The sequence below is a fragment of the Balaenoptera borealis genome (assembly GCF_965194805.1).
Source record: "Balaenoptera borealis genome assembly, chromosome: 18".
In the NCBI taxonomy this organism is placed as follows: domain Eukaryota; kingdom Metazoa; phylum Chordata; class Mammalia; order Artiodactyla; family Balaenopteridae; genus Balaenoptera; species Balaenoptera borealis.
In genome coordinates this window covers 33,751,278-33,772,702 of record NC_138877.1, presented here as the reverse complement: position 1 = coordinate 33,772,702, position 21,425 = coordinate 33,751,278, and the positions used below count along the sequence as shown (strand labels likewise).

Here is a 21,425-nt window from a genome sequence, read left to right as displayed (position 1 = left end):
GCCGAGGAATACATAACTAACTTTTATACATTTAAGAGTTAAGATGGATAGGCTTTAAGATAGCATTACACATGGCAGGCATGGTGCAGACAGCTACTCTGATACCCATGTAGACGTTGTTAAAAGCACAGCACTTTTTTTAAAATCCTGTTTTTAAAACCCTGACTTTTTTTCAAACCCTGGTTTTGTGACTTCCAAACCCAAAATCCTTTCTAAATATAGTAGCAACTATCAACAGATCAGAGTTGACACATAAGAGAAAATTTACATCCCTGCTGTAGATATGCTAAAGTAAATGTAAAAAGGACTGGACATTAAAACTATAATTCATCCTTCTTATTCAAAAACTTATCTAAATGTAAAAAAAAAAATCCTTCCAAAGCCTTTCCCTCTCCCAATTATCTCCCAAGTAAATATCTAATTAAGAATATTGTCCCATACATAGAATTTAACCAAACACACTCAAGAATCAATTAATATTCAACCTTGGTATAACTTATTGTACCTTTCTTGTTAACATGATTTGCAGTTAACCAGTTAACTCTCATTCAGTGTTGTTGGCAGGGCCATGCTCTCTTTGACAGATTTAGGGAAGAACCTTCCCTGCCTCTTCTAGTTTCTGTTGTTTGCTGGCAATCCTGGGCATTCCTTAGCTTACAGATGTATCACTCCAGTCACACAGCCATCTTCTCACTGTGTGTCTTCAGGTCAACTTCCCTCTGTAAGTGTCTACCTCTGTGTCTAAATTTCCCCTCTTTATAAGGAGATTAAATTAGGGTCATATTGGCTTAGGGCCCAACCTAATGACCTCTTTTTAACTTGGTATCTCTGCAAAGATCTCGTTTCCAAAGAGAGTCAGTCACATTTTAAGGTACTGGTGGTCAAGACTTCAAGCTATCTTGTTTGTGGGGGCGGGGGGGGGGCGCGGGAGTGATGGATTAGACACAATTCAACCTATTATACCACCTATTATCAAAAATTATTTTAAGGACCTGTCAACTGACATCCCAATCAAGTCCTCTTTCAATTGTTGAAAATAAAGAACTGAATATCATGCAACATGCAAAAGAACAGGGTTCCTGGTCATTAAAATTTCAAACTGTCCTTTTGATAGTCTCCTTCATTCTTAAATGACAGTTTTTCTGAATATAGAATTACAGGTGAACAGTTTGTTTTCTTTCCATACTTTCAATATATCACCCCACTGCTTCCTTGCCTCCATACTTTCTGATGAAAAATTGGCCATTTATTTATTGAGGATCCCTTGTATTTGACGAGTTGCTTCTCTCTCACTGCTTTCAAGATTTCCTCTGTCTGTAGCTTCCAACAACTTGATTATGTGTCTTGGTGTGTCTCTGAGTTTATCCTATTGGAGTTCACTAAGCTTCTTAGATTTGTAGATTTCATCAAATTTGGGAATTTGGGGGCATTAGTTCTTCAAATATTTTTTCTGTCCCTTTTTCTCTTCTATTGGGAAGAGAACATACACAACGTAATGTGTATGTTGGTACATTTGATGGTACCTCATAGGTCCCTTAGGCTCTATTTTTCTTCCTTTTTTTCTCTTTCTGCATCTTAGACTGGGTAATTTCAATTGCCCTATATTAAAGTTCACTGATTCTTTCTTCTGCCTGCTCTAGTCTGATGTTGACCCTGACTAATGAAATATTTATTTCCACTACTGTACTTTTCAGTTCCAGAATTTCTATTTTGTTTATTTTTATAATTTATCTTTGATATTCCCTACTTGTTCATATATTGTTCTCCTGATTTCTTTTAGCTCTTTGTCAATGGTTCCTTCACACCTCTGAGCATTTCTAAGACAGTTAATTTAAGTTCTTGTTTAGTAAGCCCAATGCCTGAGCTTCTTCAGGGATAGTTTCTTTCAATTTCTTTTTTTTCCTATGAGTGGATCATACTTTCCTGTTTTATGGTATGCTTTATAATTTTCTGTTGAGAACTGAAAATTCTGAATACTGTATTGATAGTAATTTTGGAAATCAGATTCTCCCTCCTCCTCAGGGACTGCTGTTGTTACTTAATGAAGACTGCAGCTGTAAGTTTGTTTAGTAACTTTTCCAGATTTTCTTTTGTAAGGATTTTATTCCTTGTGATATGTGATCACTGGAGTCTTTGTTCCATTATCTCCCTGGTCAGCCAGTGACCAGCCTCTTTCTTCATTAATCACCACTCTGTAGGCTGCAAGAGTTTGACTTGACTCCAGAGTTGTAAAATAGTTGCTTCAGACAATGTTTGTCAGCTTAAGAGTTGTTTTGGTGGACAGCCCAATTCCTGGAGCTTTCCATTCTGCCATCTTTGTGATATCACTCCCTTCATATGTTTTTACTCCTCACAACAATCCCAAACTGCTGGTCTTTGGTGTTCTACGGCAAGACATCCCCAGACGAGGGTTCTCAATTCACTCAAGTTTAAGAGCTTCTTGAGTTAGAGACTGTGTAGTTTTCAACTTGCTGTATCCACTCAAACCTGAAAACTGACTTTTTTTTTAAAGAAAGAGATGGTCATGTATTCAAGGAAAAGATAGTCTGGCTCTGTTATAAATCTATTCTCCTTGGCTAGTGATTGATTTAGGAGTGGGCATGTGACCTAGTTCTAGTCAATGAACCATAGACAGAATTTACTGGAGATTTCCAAAATTATTTTTTTATCTGATAAAACAGACCCACACCCAGATAAATATCTCCTTTCCTCTTGCCTTTGAACTTTTTGCATGAAGATTTAACACACAGAGAATCCTGTAACCCAGAGAAGAAAACCAAGAAACTAGAGAGATGCTCACCAGAGCTCCAACACTGTTATACTGCTGAATTTACCAATCTTTGTAACCACCTATCTCCAAATTTCTTGTTATATGAGATGATGAAACCCCATTATTTAAGCTAGTCTTAGCACTCTACAGACAAAATCACCCAAAGTCATTTAACCTTTAAAGGCAGAGGAAAATGAATTCCTGTCAGTTCCCTTATATCTGAGGACACTGTAGCATACCAGAAATATCTCTGACTCCTCCCATTATCTCAAAAATCCAGGAATATTTTGCAATTGAGTCTATAATATACATTTACTATTTCAATATATTTTTCCCAAAGAACACAACAAAACAAAATCACTTTAGACAAAATTTGAGAAAAGATGTGGGGAAGGGTAGGGAACGGCCCATAACTGTATGATTCTGATGCATCATCTTTTAGAATATAATTTCCATTGAGCGTTTTCTGTTTAACTTGATGACTTTTTATCAATCCATTCTAAAAGACATCATTCAGACATTAGAAAGTTAAGTAAAACGTAAATTTTACTTAAGTAAATTATTTTTCAACCAATCCAAATTTTCCATGGAATAACTGGAAATTATTAACTGGAATCCTTAATGAAAGCCTTCTTAGAGTTGTGACACCTATTTATAATATACTCAAAAAGCCAGTGGTGGTTCTGAGAAAGAATTAAAAAAACCAAGGCTATTAAAAAAAAAAAGACATAAACTTTGTGGTTGGTTCTTCAGCCTTACCAGTTCTCTATAGACACCTTCATGTTTTCCCTCTGATTTGTTTGACTTTTCTTTCTGTAAAATCTCCCTATTTCGGTTGCCAGCAGCACTCATGCTGAGATTACTTCTAGCACCACCACCACCTCCTCCAAATGTCTTGGTCTTCAGATAACAGAAAGATAAAAGAAATGTAAATAAATAACATTTTAAAAAGCTCTAAAGACTAAGCTATGACTAAAAACTGAAGTAGTTAAGTTTCTTAATTATGGTTTACAGGAAAAAAATGAAATGTTAACTAATTCTTTCTAAATATCTACTAGTCATAATCTCACAAGTCCAGGTGAGGCAATAAAAAAATTACATGATTATAATCTTTAAATTTCCAAGGCAAATCATCAGAATAAACTTAAGTAGACAACAATATAAAAGAAAAGAAAATAGTACAAGTATTATGGAGATTAGGTGTCAAAAATTATTCTAGGGTAAAATACTTGACTGATATCATGAGACCTGAGTTACAAATCCAGCTACATGGCAAGGCTTTCTTTAGCAAGGCACCAAACCTATCTAGGAATCTGTTACATTATGTTCATGATCCAGTAGTAGGATTCTAGAATCTAAGAAAGTAGACAAATAATAAAAATTTTAACATGGGATTAAAACTCTCATTACTAATTTATTATTTACATTAATTACCAAATATGCTCTATCTTACCAACTATGTATAAAAGCTTTAAAGTCCATATTTCTTATTTTGTCTGACTTATTTGAATAATTATATGTGTAATCAAATTTGAATTTGATCTCATTTTTGTTTTGTCAAAACTACAGTGGAAAGACTAGAACATAAAAAACATCGGTTTGGAAAGATACAAATTCATGATTGAAAAGCATTCCGCAGTTGTTATTTGTACAATATTAAATTAAATATCTGGTTATATAATATCTTTATAGTTTTCTAATAGAGCTAATAAAAGCAGAAGCCAAGACTTGATTTTTATTAGATATAATTATCAATATTTTTTAATGTATCTTAAAATGATTACAATAAGAAAACATGCTAGATATACATTTATATAAGACAGGGAAATTATTTTGAATCAGATGAAAATGTAAACAAATAGAACCTGAAAAATAGAAAAATGATGTGAGATAAGCATCAATGGACAACATATTAAATATCTCTATTAGGTAGTTGATACACCACAATATTTAAGTTTAATTCAAATCAAAATTAAAACTACATCTTCAAAGACCAAAGACCCATTACTGGATTCATTCAATTTTTGGTTTCTGCAATCCCAACAAAAAAAGAAAAAAATAGCTTTGGAATGTCTTGATAGTCATTGCTTACATAACCACAAGGAAAAATGTGAGTTTATATTAATGTGATACAAAGTTTATTAGATTGGGAGACAATGTAGTACAGGTAAGAATACAGGCTTAAGAGCTACAGAAGGCTGGGACTAAATCTGTACTGAGCCACTTCCTAGTTCCTGCCCTCAGGCAAGTCACTTAACTTCTACCCTCCATGAACCTCGGGTTTCTCATCTTTAAAACAGGGATGAGAGAATTCCCTGGTGGTACAGTGGTTAGGACTCCACACTTCCACTGCAGGGGGCAGGGGTTCAATCCCTGGTCAGGGAACTAAGATCCCACAAGCCGCATGGCACGGCCCAAAAACACCTACCTCACTGGGATGTTGTGAGGATTAAATGACATCATCAACATGAAGTGATGAATTCAATAACTGGCACATGGTAAACACTCATAACAGATGGCAATATTACTGTTTTGCTTAATATATTAGAACATAGTTACCTGAAAAGTCTGGAGCCTGACCTGTTCCAAATTAAATATATTTCTGGAATTTAAATTACGTAACTCCAAAAGTGCTTTTTATTTTGGTGCCAGTGAAATAGTACCATCTTCTGGAGGCATTTCCTTATTATTTTCTTTCCATTTTATGGATTAAGGAATAGGATAAATAGCATTTTCAGAATTGCTTTTCACTACTTTAGAACAGTTGTTACCCACTAAACATACAAATATCTAGAAACATCACAACTTAAACATTACCCATAAGGTAACTGATGTTGTCCTGTTGGGTAACAGGACACCATCCCGTCCATATTATGTGAATTAGGCATCTGTGACATCATCACGACCATAAACCCCAAGTGCGCCTTAATGCTGTCTTGCAATCTTACTACATTTTCTTAGCCTATTCACCCTCCCAATCTTCTTTAGCATGGCACCAAACCTATCTAGGAATCTGTTACATTATATTCATGATCCAGTAATAGGATTCTAGAATCTAAGAAAGTAGACAAATAATACAAATAATACAAATAATAAAAACCACTATTTTACATGTTCTCCTCACTCCTCAAATCTCAAACATCTTCTCCCTCATTGTGCCCGTTTGACCATGCTTACTTCCTCACTGAAAAAATGGAAATAATCACTAAAGAACTTAGATTTTTACCACATCAACCCACCCACTGATATCTGCACACTTAAACTTTATCTTACCACCATCTATATGAATGATAAAGGAATGTGGAGAGAATGAATGACTCCTCTAACTCTATATTAATTCTCAGGCCACATCTTACATGACTTTTCAACAGTCTTTGATAAATTCAATACATCATCCTCCATGAAATAATTTCTGTATTCTCTTGTTTTGATCCTATCTTACTGGTCACACCTTGGCTGGTTCAACTTCTTTCATTCAACTGGTAAGGTTGAAATGCTACAGGGTTCATTCCTTCTCCTTTCCTCTTCCCTTCAGCTCTCATTCCCTTGGTGATCTCATTTGACCTCATGATTTTAAATATAATCCATACGCCTACCACTTTCAAATGCATACATCCAATTCAAAGCTCACCTTTCAGCTACACTCTTCTCTGTATCACTGCCTATTAAACATTACACCACATGGATGCCTAAGAGGTACCTCAGTATTAATATACTAATTATATTAATAACACCCTGTTCCACCCCGGTCTTCTCCAGTACAAAGTAAGCAACTCTAACCTGTCAATTTTTCAGGCCAAAACCCTTGAAGTCATTCATGACACCTCTTTTTCTCTCAAGCTCCATCTTTAATCTCTCAGAAACTCTGATGGCTGTATTTTCAAAATACCAGAATCTGAACACTTTGCACCACCTACACAGCTGCCATTGCTACAAAAAACTTTTCTCCCCCTGGATTACTTCAGTAATTTCCTAACTCGTCTGATTCCCATCTTCCAGAAAATAGACATCAAACAAGATTTTGGAAAGAAAGTCTGTCTGAGAAAAATGTAAATCAAAAGAACAACTTTCCTATAATCATTAAGAAATTGATATACTCCCAATATCCTTTTCTGAAACTCCATAATTTTAACAGCTTTTTGGGAAAGAAGAAATGCATTTTATGTAAACTGTGCAAAATGAATTAATTTCAGAAATATTAAAAATAATTTTTAAGTGTCTTAGAATAGAGAAAACATTGAGGAATAGCAATAGTCACATTTACTGAAGGCTTTTAGCAAAGGACTATTGTAACTGAGGCAGTGAGACTATAATTAGGGGCTCTCAGCTTCTTGGCATTATTCCAACTCTATTTCTTAGTTAGGATATGGCTGTGATCTTACGCTTACTATGCCTGACTTCTACCCTATTTACCATTAACTTAGCTTAGCTTGTTGGATGAAGAAAGCTGTTGATGTATATCAAGACTGAAGATTAGTTATTCTGTAGGCCTCATCCTTGTTCCTTATTCTCCAGGAACAGGTAATCAAAGATTTATGACTTAATGTTCCAACCACAAGCGAGACTTGCTAGCTACTTGGAATCGTGTGATCAAGAAAAACATCTCTGAAAATAGAAGACAGCACCCTCCCCATGAGCACGTAGCCCTTTCCTCTTTCCCCTATATAATCTCCAAGCAAAACCTGGCGAGTTGGGAGTTGGTTTTTTGGAACATGCATCTACCTTCTCCCAGGATTGCCAACTTCCTCAATAAAGCTATCTTTCCTTTAACCCAACACTCTCAGCATTGGATTCTTGAGTGACAAGCTGCCAAACTGGAGTTCAGTAACAATATCATGATCTGTGCCATGTAGTATTCTAAATGTTTTAAAGATTAGCAATTTTAATTCTCACAGTTTCATAGATAAAGAAAATATGGTACAAAACTTAAGTAACCTATCCAAGATTGTCAGCAGGATATGTTTCCTGTCTGCCTGATTCCAGAATTTGTGCTCTTGTCCCCTACATAAACATGACAGAAAGACAATGCAGGAAGAACTACCAAAATTCAAGAAGTCTCCTACTTAAAATTTGAATTTAAATAGGAAAACAGTTGTTAGCTAAGATTTATTACTGGTTCTGAATAAAGAAACCTATTTCAATACCACTGGTTAAGAAAAGTCTATCTAAGCAACCAATTCATGAACTAAAATTTCTTGTCAAAATCTAAAAATTAATAAATAGAGAAAAAACTTATTTCAAATAAGCAAGCAATTAAAAATAATGAAAAGAAAACCTTTTGGCTAGCAGTAGTAAATGATAAAGGAGGGTATGTATAAATGCACATATAATCCAAAGATAAAAATTATTTTTTACTATACATTAGATTTAAGAATGAAAACTGACAAAAATGTTAATCCTGAGCCATTGATTTACCTTCTAATGTTTACCTGAATTCCTCAAAAATTTCTATTATAGGGGAAAATTATCCTCAAAAAGTATCATCTATCCCAACTAATAATGGGATACCCTCTGCCATTAAAAAAAAAAAAAAAAAAAGTTGTGTTCACTTGTATACTGTTAAGAAGAAAAGAAAGTGGGAGAAAAGAAGGGTGGTTTGCTAGCAAAGGTAACTTAATGGAATTGTTAAGGAGATTGGAAAAGGAATCTTTATGAGTAAATGTGTAACCATAAGACTCCAAAAGGCACCAGGGCATTTTCTACTGATGGAATATGGAAAAAGAATGTCAAAAGTTTGTTCAATTACTTTATGTGAAAAGACAATAATGATTGTGAGTAATCTAAATAGAACATAATGGCAAGGAATAAGAGAAATTCATAACGATTTAGTTTCTTACTTCTTTGCTCTTTGCAACTTCTGCAATAGCAGCAGTTCTTTGCTTTTCAAATTCATCATTATCATTTGGAGGTTTGACAGGCAATGTAACTTGTAATGTCTTTCTTCGATCAAGTTCTCTGCTATCCACTTGGACATGAGATACACACTTCTGGTAATAATAAATAAAAATAAATTGTTTCAGTAGTTCCAAAAGAGATTCAAGTTTTTCATAAGAAAGTAATGTCTTCAAAAGAAATATTTGTATCACAACAGCTAAGAGCCCATAAAAATACAATTATTTCCCATAGATTTAAAAATAAAGGTAGAAAACTAATTGAAGTAACTTTTAAGTAATTGTAACTGGTAAATGAAAGCTACACTAAATGTAGGCAGTCTAAAACAGGGCACATTTTGGGTTGGCCAAAAAGTTCGTTCGGGATTTTCTATAACATCTTACGAACGAACATGTTGGCCAACCCAGTATTTAAAATATACATCAAACCAAAAGATCTAAGTTTCATTTTAGGATAATGACTTAAAATAATTTTAAATTTCAAACAGTCTAGACTATTGCACAAGAAGTAAATTCAGTTTTTTATTAAGCACTTGATTTCCACATTATGCCACAATATCCATGAGGGTTTATAGTTATTTTAACATATAGAAAGGTGTCTCTCAACTTATAAGCCAAAAGCTAAAAACATACTCCCTCCCCCTAATCAGGCTGATAAAATAGCTGATTCTAACACACAGCCAAGCATACTCTGTCTTTAGCCCATGTTCAAGGCTAAGATGCTGAATAACAGATTTTCACAATGGACTTCATAAACAAATATTATTTAAGCTATAACTTTTAATATACTTCCTAATACAAAAAAAGCTATAAACACACTTCAAATTCTTGAAAATAATTAAATCTTAAGTCTCTGTGAGCAATTTTTGAAAGAAATATTATCACCAAAATGTTTAAGGGGAAAGAAAATTCTTACAAACACAGCATTTATTATTTTCAAATATAAATTATTAAAATGTTTACACTCTGTTTTCATTCTTGGGGTTTTTCACTGATAGAAATAAGAATATCATCAGCATAGATCATGCCTCCTTTTATCTTGACTGTCCCATGTTCCAAAGCACAATAAAAAATGACATATGTTTTAAATACTTTCAAAATAGCCACGATGCAAGAATGCCTTATGTAATTTTGAGTAGACCCTCCAAAAAGGGTTTTGAAGAGGATGCCAGTCAACTGATTCTACCCACTTATTTTCTGATCAACTAGGTACCTGTTTTTCATACCAAAATTTTTTTAATTGTTATTGAGATGTAGGTCTCTGTTTCCTAGCTGTTGTGTCCCCAACTCATCTTCACTTTGAGCCAGCACTCTTGAAGGAAAATACAGCACAAATGCAAGGCAGATTACCAAGAGCTAAATTTTAGTGGCATCATGTTGCAAATAGCAAGCAGCCACAGGGATTATTCTCAGATTCTTCAGGTATAAAGCAGGGACAAGCTGGAGGAGATTGTTTTAAAGGCAATTTGATGCTTAGCACAACCAGGAAGACACAAGATATTGGTCAGCTGAGGAGCTACCTCAAGGTAACATTTTGCAGCAAGGGGGTTGAAAGTTAGGAAACAGAAGGAAAACCTTTAGCTTATGTGAGAGAAGAATCAGGGCTGCTGTAGTTGAAAACGAAAATACCAACTGGAAATAAAATTAAGTACCTGACTGAGATGGGCATTTGGATCAAGGCAGAACAATAGAATCTCGGAAGGGACCGCTGGGACAGCAGGCTCTCCTAAAGTGCAGTGATGCCCTTCCCTGCCTCATGTTCTCACTCTTTTGTCTCCTGTCAATCTTTCTGTTGATGCTTTTATTTTTTCTCCCTCTTTTGTTTTTAATGAACAAAGTGAGAAATTATAGCATATTTTTGTCTTCTTACTTTTGCATTTCTCTCTCTCTCTCAAAAAAAATGCCCCCACCACCATCTGATATTAATTAATTTTAAGGTGCATTTCAGGTGTGTCTCTTAACTGTTTCAATCTTTGGGTTAACAGCTTTTGAGAAAAGAATCTACACAAAAACTTAATTACAATAACTAGAAAAAAAACACAATTATTGATTTCCTGTAGTTAATATATTTCCATATAACTCCTATGACCTCTGAGTGAACAGTTCAGCACAAAACTAAACACAGCTTGAATACAAATGAAAAACACTTTTTGCTGATTAAAATTCATCTGCCATAATGAAAGTCATTACCTGTCCAAAAGGCACAAAAGGAGGTGGTCCACCTTCGGTTCCAATATTGCTTCTATTGTGTTTTGACAAGCTCTGTGAGAAAAGTGAGTTGTAAAACAGATTTTTTACATTAAAAATATATTTAACAATACTTATAATGTACCAGGAATCTACTCATTTTAGTAGATTCTTATAGGAAATAGAAAAAAAGCCTTCTATTATTAATTTCAAACTATATAAAATATCTTATTCCTAACTTCAATAACTAGGCAAAGGCTCTCCCCTTACTTCCCCTTTCCAAAACCCAAACTGACATACGATTGTCAGAAGTATTTGCCAAGTTGCTCCCATAAGAAGAAAACACAGTTAAAACCTCTCAACAAAGATGATAAACTTTGGTAGCAAGAATTTCATTTTAATTAATTTCATTTTAATGCATAGTAAAACTATAATCTGACAGAAAAATATTATTTGGAAATCATCTTCAAAATGAAATTTTTAGACATAAAAATTTATTAGCAAACAACGTATTTGTGATACTGTTATATAATAAGAAATATATATTTGGTCTTTGTCCTCAGTTCCTGGAACAGAGACCCTAAAACACTTGAAATTTCCTGAATCACAGGGGTAAGGAGCACATTTTTTTCTTCATAATAAGCGCCTTTGAGCATCCTGAGTTTATATTAATGAGGTGACTATTAATGGGCCCCTAGCAAGCTCCAGGGTGAGGACTGGTTGCCGGAAAAACCAACCATGCGATTAGAGGGCTAGAGATTGAGTCAATCACCAATGGCCAGTGATTAAATCAAGCGGGCCTATGTAATGAACCTCCATTAAAACCCCATAAACGATGGGGTTCAGGGAGCTTCCAGGCTGGTGAATAAATCCATGTGCCAGAAGGGTGGTGCACACCAAACTCCACAGGGACAGAAGCTCCTGTGTCCAGGACGCTTCCCGATCTTGCCCTATTAACCTCTTCATCTGGCTATTTATCTTTTATAACATCGTTTATAATAAACCAGTAATGGCAAGTAAAGTGTTTCCCTAAGTTCTGTGAGTCATTATAGCAAATTATCAAATCTGAGCAGGGGATCCTGAGAACCCCTAATTTATAGCTAAGTTGGACAGAAGAGTGGATAACGTCAGAACCTACTTCAATTGGCACCTGAAGTGAGGGGCAGTCTTCTGAGACTGAGTTCTTAACCTATGGGGTCTGTACTAACTCCAGGTAGTTAGTGTCAGAACTGAATTAAATTTTAGGACATCCACCTGGTATCCAAGTGGAGAGAACTGGAGAATTGCTTGAGGTGGAAAAGAAAACTCCACACTTGGTGTCAGAAGTGCTGTTAACTAGAAACAGTTCATAGGAATACAGATAAAAGTGATTTCTAACTGTTTAAAGAGATCAGACTGTTATAGTTTATAATATGGAGGTTAATTTCAATTACAGTAAAATTTCCTTAATAAAAGTCTTGTTTTGAAAATCAATTTATACTTCAAAGAAGTATTCAACAGATTGCTCTTTAATAAAAAAAAAAGCTTCCAAACGCTACTAATTTTAGTTTTCTTTTTTCCCTATCATATTTATGATTAGAGAGATAACAATATATTATGGAAATGAAAAAAATAACTTCCTAGCAAAAGCAATTTCTCACATTATAAAGTCCTTCAAAAATGCCATAAGGAGGAGGAGCTTCAAGATGGCAGAAGAGTAAGATGGGGAGATCACCTTCCTCCCCACAAATACATCAGAAATACATCTACATGTGGAACAATTCCTACAGAACACCTACTGAACACTGGCAGAAGAACTCAGACCTCCCAAAAGGCAAGAAACTCACCACGTACCTGGGTAGAGCAAAAGAAAAAAGAAAACACAGAGACAAAAGAATAGGGACAGGACCTGCACCAGTGGGAGGGAGCTGTGAAGGTGGAAAGGTCTCCACACACTAGGAAGGCCCTTCGCAGGCAGAGACGGGGGACGGTGGGGAAGCTTCGGAGCCGCAGAGGAGAGCGCAGCCACAGGGGTGCAGAGGGCAAAGCGGAGAGATTCCCGCACAGAGGATCGGTGCCGACCAGCACTTACCAGCCTGAGAGGCTTGTCTGCTCACCCACCGGGGCAGGCGGGGGCTGGGAGCTGCGGCTCCGGCTTCAGTCAGGTCCCGGGGAGAGGACTGGGGTTGGCTGCGTGAACATAGCCTGAAGGGGGCTGGTGCGCCACAGCTACCAAGGAGTGTGTCCGGGAGGGGGTCTAGAGCTGCCGAAGAGGCAAGAACTTTTTCTTGCCTCTCTGTTGTGCGGTGCGCGAGGAGAGGGGATTAAGAGTGCTGCCTGAATGAGCTCCAGAGATGGGCGTGAGCCGCGGCTATCAGCGCGGACCCCAAAGATGGGCATGAGACACTAAGGCTGCTGCTGCAGCCACCAAGAAGCCTGTGTGCAAGCACAGGTCACTCTCCACACCTCCCCTCCCAGGGGCCTGTGCAGCCCGCCACTGCCAGGGTCCCGAGATCCAGGAACGGCTTCGCCAGGAGAACGCACGGAGGGCCTCAGGCTTGGTGCAATGTCACGCCGGCCTCTGCTGCGGCAGGCTCCCCCCGCATCCATACCCCTCCCTCCCACTGGCCTGAGTGAGCCAGAGCCCCAGAAAAGCTGCTCCTTTAACCCCGTCCTGTGTGAGCAGGGAACAGACGCCCTCAGGTGACCTACATGCAGAGGCGGGTCCAAATCCAAAGCTGAACCCCAGGAGCTGTGCGAACAAAGAAGAGAAAGGGAAATCTCTCCCAGCACCCTCAGGAGCAGCGGATTAAATCTCCACAATCAACCTGATGTACCCTGCATCTGTGGAATACCTGAATAGACAACGAATCATCCCAATTTGAGATGGTGGACTTTGGGAGCAACGATAAATATATATATTTTTTCCTTTTTCTCTTTTTGTGAGTGTGTATGTTTATGCATCTGTGGTGATTCTGTCCGTATAGCTTTGCTTTTACCATTTGTCCTAGGGTTCTGTCTGTCCTTTTTTTTGTTTGTTTTTTTAGTATAGTTTTTAGTGCTTGTTAACATTAGTGGATTTTTTATTGGTTTGGTGGCTCTCCTCTTTCTTTCTCTCTTTTTTGTAAATTACTTTTTAAATTTTAATAATAATTTTTATTTTAATAACTGTATTTTATTTTATTTATTTATTTTTCTTTCTTTTTTTCTTTTTTTCTCCTTTTTATTCTGAGCCATGTAGATAACAGGGTCTTCATGCTCCAGCCAGGCATCAGGCCTGTGCCTCTGAGGTAGGAGAGCCGAGTTCAGGACATTGGTCCACCAGAGAACTCCCAGCTCCATGTAATATCAAATGGCGAGACAGTCATACAGAGTGAAGTAAGTCAGAAAGAGAAAAACAAATACTGTATGCTAACACATATATATGGAATCTAAAAAAAAGAAAATGGTCAGAAGAACCTAGGGGCAAGATGGGAATAAAGATGCAGACCTACTAGAGAACGGACTTCAGGATACAGGGAGGGGGAAGGGTAAGCTGGGAGAAAGTGAGAGAGTGGCATGGACATACATACACTACCAAACGTAAAATAGATAGCTAGTGGGAAGCAGCCACATAGCACAGGGAGATCAGCTCGGTGATTTGTGACCACTTAGAGGGGTGGGATAGGGAGGGTAGGAGGGAGGGAGATGCAAGAGGGAAGAGATATGGGGACATATGTATATGTATAACTGATTCACTTTGTTATAAAGCAGAAACTGACACACCATTGTAAAGCAATTATACTCTAAAAAAGATGTTAATAAATAAATAAATAAATAAATATAATCAAAGGGTAGAATAGATATGAACCAGCTAAGGGTGAAAAATAATGTCGAAATAAGTAAAAAAAAAAAAAAAAAACAACAAAAAGTGAAAGGAAGGAGAGAATGGTATACAAAGTGGTTGTACATTGGATTTACATGTGTACTGAGTTACCTGAAAGAAAGGTCTAAGAAAGCAGGGTTGATGAAGTATATCTAACCAGGATTAAAATGGAGCTGCCAAAACTCAGCTGACCTTAGAGGATGGGGGAAATTATCTCACTTCCTAGGCCTTTGTCTTGTCAATTAATCAGACACATGACCAGATTAATTGATTAAAATCTCTATTCTTAAAATGAAACTCAATCCAGAAATCAACTTTGTTAAGTAAAAACTGATGATTAAAGGAAGAAAAAAGATCTGGGGGCAATCAGAGAGTCTAGAATTGCTGAGGATCTGAGATCTGTAAACAGGATTTCAGCCATACTGATATCAAGGTGAGGGAGTGGCCCTCTTCACTGAGACCAGAGGTAAACCCTCTGAATATTTAACAATGATCTCTATGTATAGGAATGTATCTGTGTATAGGTATGTGAGTACATGATTAATTCATCCACTGGATATTGGATTTCTTTGAGCAGTTATACTTTATAATAAACCTAAAATCAAAAATTAAAAAAAAGCTATCTCCCCATCCTATGATCTGTAATAAATTACAGACTTTTATAACAACAACAACAACAACAAAAAAACCAAATGGCAAAAATCTCCCAGAGATCTCCATCACAATGCCAAGACCCGGCTCCACTCAATGACCAGCAAGCTACAGTGCTGGACACCCTATGCCAAACAACTACCAAGATAGGAACACAACGCCACCCATTAGCAAAGAGGCCACCTAAAATCATAATAAGGTCACAGACACACCAAAACACACCACTGGACGTGGTCCTGCCCACCAGAAAGACAAGATACAGCCTCATCCACCAGAACACAGGCACTAGTCCCCTCCAACAGGAAACCTACACAACCCACTGAACCAACCTTAGCCACTGGGGACAGACACAAAAAGCAACGGGAACTACGAACCTGCAGCCTGCAAAAAGGAGACCCCAAACACAGTAAGTTAATCAAAATTAGAAGACAAAGAAACACACAGCAGTTGAAGAAGCAAGGTAAAAACCCACCAGACCTAAAAAATGAGGAGGAAATAGGCAGTCTATCTGAAAAAGAATTCAGAGTAATGATAGTAAAGATGATCCAAAATCTTGGAAATAGAATGGAGAAAACACAAGAAACATTTAACAAGGACCTGGAAGAACTAAACAGCAAACAAACAGTGATGAACAACATAATAAATGAAATTAAAAATTCCCTAGAAGAGATCAATACCAGAATAACTGAGGCACAAGAACGGATAAGTGACCTGGAAGATAAAATAGTGAAAATAACTACTGCAGAGCAGAAAAAAGAAAAAAGAATGAAAAGAATTGAGGACAGTCTCAGAGACCTCTGGGACAATATTAAACGCACCAACATGAGAATTATAATGGTCCCAGAAGAAGAAGAGAAAAAGAAAGGAACTGAGAAAATATTTGAAGAGATTATAGTTGAAAACATCCCTAATATGGGAAAGGAAATAGTTAATCAAGTCCAGGAAGCACAGAGAGTCCCATACAGGATAAATCCAATGAGAAACACACCGAGACTCATATTATTCAAACTATCAAAAATTAAATACAAAGAAAAAAATATTAAAAGCAGCAAGGGAAAAACAACAAATAACATACAAGGGAATCCCCATAAGGTTAACAGTTGATCTTTCAGCAGAAACTCTGCAAGCCAGAAGGGAGACGCAGGATATATTTAAAGTGATGAAAGGGAAAAACCTACCACCAAGATTACTCTACCCAGCAGGGATCTCATTCAGATTTGATGGAGAATTTAAAACCTTTACAGACAAGCAAAAGCTAAGAGAATTCAACACCACCAAACCAGCTTTACAACAAATGCTAAAGGAACTTCTCTAGGCAGGAAACACAAGAGAAGGAAAAGACCTACAATAACAAACCCAAAACAATGAAGAAAATGGTAATAGGAACATGCATATGGATAATTACCTTAAATGTAAATGGATTAAATGCTCCAACCAAAAGACACAGACTGTCTGAATGGATACAAAAACAAGATCCGTATATATGCTGTCTACAAGAGACCCACTTCAGACCTAGGGACACATACAGACTGAAAGTGAGGGATGGAAAAAGATATTCCATGCAAATGGAAATCAAAACAAAGCTGGAGTAGTAATTCTCATATCAGACAAAATAGACTTTAAACTAAAGACTATTACAAGAGACAAAGAAAGACACTACATAATGATCAAGGGATCAATCCAAAAAGAAGATATAACAACTGTAAATATCTATGCACCCAACGTAGGAGCACCTCAATACATAAGGCAAATACTAACAGCCATAAAAGGGGAAATTGACAGTAACACAATCATAGTAGGGGACTTTAACACCCCACTTTCACCAATGGACAGATCATCCAAAATGAAAATAAATACAGAAACACAAGCTTTATATGATACATTGAACAAGATGGACTTAATAAATATTTATAGGACATTCCATCCAAAAACAACAGTATACACTTTCTTCTCAAGGGCTCATGGAACATTCGCCAGGATAGATCATATGTTGGGTCACAAATCAAGCCTTGGTAAATTTAAGAAAACTGAAATTGTATCAAGTATCTTTTCCGACCACAACACTATGAGACTAGATATCAATTACAGGAAAGAAATCTGTAAAAAATGCAAACACATGGAGGCTAAACAGTACACTGCTAAATAACCAAGAGATCACTGAAGAAATCAAAGAGGAAATCAAAAAATACCTATAAACAAATGACAATGAAAACACGATGACCCAAAACCTATGGGATGCAGCAAAAGCAGTTCTAAGAGGGAAGTTTATAGCAATACAATCCTAGGGTACGACACAAGAAACATCTCAAATAAACAACCTAACCTTGCACCTAATGCAATTAGAGAAAGAAGAATGAAAAAATCCCAAAGTTAGCAGAATGAAAGAAATAAAGATCAGATCAGAAATAAGTGAAAAAGAAATGAAGGAAACAATAGCAAAGATCAATAAAACTAAAAGCTGGTTCTTTGAGAAGATAAACAAAATTGATAAACCATTAGCCAGACTCATCAAGAGAAAAGGGGAGAAGACTCAAATCAACAGAATTAGAAATGAAAAAGGAGAAGTAACAACAGACACTGCAGAAACACAAAGGATCATGAGAGATTATTACAAGCAACTATATGCCAATAAAACGGACAACCTGGAAGAAATGGACAAATTCTTCAAAAAGCACAACCTTCCAAGACAGAACCAGGAAGAAATAGAAAAAATAAACAGACCAATCACAGGCACTGAAATTGAAACTATGTTTAAAAACCTTCCAACAAACAAAAGTCCAGGACCAGATGCCTTCACAGGCGAATTCTATCAAATATTTAGAGAAGAGCTAACATCTATCCTTCTCAAACTCTTCCAAAATATAGCAGAGGGAGGAACACTCCCAAACTCATTCTATGAGGCCACCATCACCCTGATACCAAAACCAGACAAAGATGTCACAAAGAAAGAAAACTACAGGCCAGTATCACTGATGAACATAGATGCAAAAATCCTCAACAAAATACTAGCAAACAGAATCCAACAGCACATGAAAAGGATCATACACCATGATCAAGTGGGGTTTATCCCAGGAATGCAAGGATTCTTCAACATACACAAATCAATCAATGTGATACACCATATTAACAAACTGAAGAAGAAAAACCATATGATCATCTCAACAGATGCAGAAAAAGCTTTCAACAAAATTCAACACCCATTTATGATAAAAACCCTCCAGAAAGTAGGCATAGAGGGAACTTACCTCAACATAATAAAGGCCATATATGACAAACCCACATCGTCCTCAATGGTGAAAAACTGAAACCATTTCCACTAAGATCAGGAACAAGACAAGGTTGCCCACTCTCACCACTATTATTCAACATTGTTTTGGAAGTTTTAGCCACAGCAATCAGAGAAGAAAAAGAAATAAAAGGAATCCAAATCGGAAAAGAAGAAGTAAAGCTGTCACTGTTTGCAGATGACATGATACTATACATAGAGAATCCTAAAGACACCATCAGAAAACTACTAGAGCTAATCAATGAATTTGGCAAAGTAGCAGGATACAAAGTTAATGCACAGAAATCTCTTGCATTCCTATACACTAATGATGAAAAATCTGAAAGTGAAAATAAGAAAACACTCCCATTTACCACTGCAACAAAAAAAATAAAATACCTAGGAGTAAACCTACCTAAGGAGACAAAAGACCTGTATGAAGAAAACTGTAAGATACTGATGAAAGAAATTAAATATGATAGAAATAGATGGAGAGATATACCATGTTCTTGGATTGGAAGAATCAACATTGTGAAAACGACTATACTACCCAAAGCAATCTACAGATTCAATGCAATCCCTATCAAACTACCACTGGCGTTTTTCACAGAACTAGGACAAGAAATTTCACTATTTGTATGGAAACACAAAAGACCCCAAAGAGCCAAAGTAATTTGAGAAAGGAAAATGGCAATGGAGGAATCAGGCTCCCTGACTTCAGACTATACTACAAAGCTGCAGTAATCAAGACAGTATAGTACTGGCACAAAAACAGAAATATGCATCAATGGAACAGGATAGAAAGCCCAGAGATAAACCCACGCACATATGGTCACCTTATCTTTGAAAAAGGAGGCAAGCATATACAGTGGAGAAAAGACAGCCTCTTCAATAAGTGGTGCTGGGAAAACTGGACAGCTACATGTAAAAGTATGAAATTAGAACACTCCCTGACATCATACACAAAAATAAACTCAAAATGGATTAAAGACCTAAGTGTAAGGCCAGACACTATCAAACTCTTAGAGGAAAACAGAGGCAGAACACTCTATGATATATAAATCACAGCAAGATCCTTTTTGACCCAGCTCCTAGAGAAATGGAAATAAAAAGGAAAATAAACAAATGGGACCTAATGAAACTTCAAAGCTTTTGCACAGCAAAGGAAACCATAAATAAGACCAAAAGGCAACCCTCAGAATGGGAGAAAATATTTGCAAATGAAGCAACTGACAAAGGATTAATCTCCAAGATTTACAAGCAGCTCATGCAGCTCAATAACAAAAAAACAATCAACTCAATCCAAAATGGGCAGGAGACCTAAATAGACATTTCTCCATAGAAGATATACAGATTGCCAACAGACACATGAAAGAATGCTCAACATCATTAATCATTAGAGAAATGCAAATCAAAACTACAATGAGATATCATCTCACACTGGTCAGAATGGCCATCATCAAAAAATCTAGAAACAATAAATGCTGGAGAGGGTGTGGAGGAAAGGGAACACTCTTGCACTGTTGGTGAGAATGTAAATTGATACAGCCACTATGGAGAACAGTATGGAGGTTCCTTAAAAAACTAAAAATAGAACTACCATACGACCCAGCAATCCCACTACTGGGCATATACCCTGAGGAAAGCATAATTCAAAAAGAGTCATGTACCACAATGTTCATTGCAGCTCTATTTAAAATAGCCAGGACATGGAAGCAACCTAAGTGTCCATCAACAGATGAATGGAGAAAGAAGATGTGGCACATATATACAATGGAATATTACTCAGCCATAAAAAGAAACAAAATTGAGTTATTTGTTGAGTTATAGTGAGGTGGATTGACCTAGAGTCTGTCATACAGAGTGAAGTAAGTCAGAAAGAGAAAAACAAACACCATATGCTAACACATATATATGGAATCTAAAGAAAAAAAATGGTCATGAAGAACCTAGGGGCAGGATGGGAATAAAGATGCAGACCTACTAGAGAATGGACTTGAGGACACGGGAGGGGGAAGGGTAATCTGGGACAAAGTGAGAGCGTGTCATGGACATATATACACTACCAAATGTAAAATAGATAGCTAGTGGGAAGCAGCCGCATAGCACAGGGAGATCAGCTCGGTGCTTTGTGACCACCTAGAGGGGTAGGATAGGGAGGGTGGGAAGGAGGGAGACTCAAGAGGGAAGAGATATGGGGATGTATGTATACGTATAGCTGATTCCCTTTGTTATAAAGCAGAAACTAACACACCATTGTAAAGCAATTATACTCCAATAAAGATGTTAAAAAAAAATGCCATAAGGAATCTTTTCACCCATCTATTCCTCATATCTGTTTTGTCTTTGAGGTGTTAACATATATCTGTTAAGCACTGGTTGTCACGTAATACATCTTCTCAACTCTAAAGCTTTTTGTGCATTTTTAATGATTATCGTTATAGAAAATGGTACATTTAAAATATTTTAAATGGTGAAAAATAAGTTAAAAAATTACCATATGTACCTTATACATACTCTAGAGTCCCTGCATTATAAAAAGAATACTATGTATTTTATATAAGTTATATAAAAAAACTAAGACTAAAGACAACAATAATATTCAGTTAATCAAAGAACAATTTAAACTGTATATGAATATCACATTTCTTGATAAGCTGTATTTAACATGTTAACCTATTTTAACAAAAAACAGCAAATGCATAAACTTATCTAGGGGTCTTTTCCCCAGTTTTAATTTAGATAAAAGAAAAAGACCATTCAAAGGGCAATAAATCATTTCAGTTTATGCCATGACTTCCTTAAAAGCTCACATAA

At 36.5% G+C, this 21,425-nt stretch overlaps 1 protein-coding gene across 4 annotated transcripts in view; it reads right to left on the bottom strand.

Annotated features, from left to right (window-relative positions):
• Positions 1 to 21,425, bottom strand: part of TDRD3 (tudor domain containing 3) — a 214,798-nt gene that overhangs the window by 75,823 nt on the left and 117,550 nt on the right. For all 4 annotated transcript variants that reach the window (XM_082365396.1, XM_082365397.1, XM_082365398.1 and 1 more), the window contains 3 exons: positions 10,852 to 10,923; positions 8,608 to 8,757; positions 3,530 to 3,670 (listed from right to left, as the gene is read on the bottom strand). In XM_082365396.1, the coding sequence (XP_082221522.1) occupies positions 3,530 to 3,670; positions 8,608 to 8,757; positions 10,852 to 10,923 (363 nt within the window). The remainder of the gene's footprint in view (positions 1 to 3,529; positions 3,671 to 8,607; positions 8,758 to 10,851; positions 10,924 to 21,425) is intronic.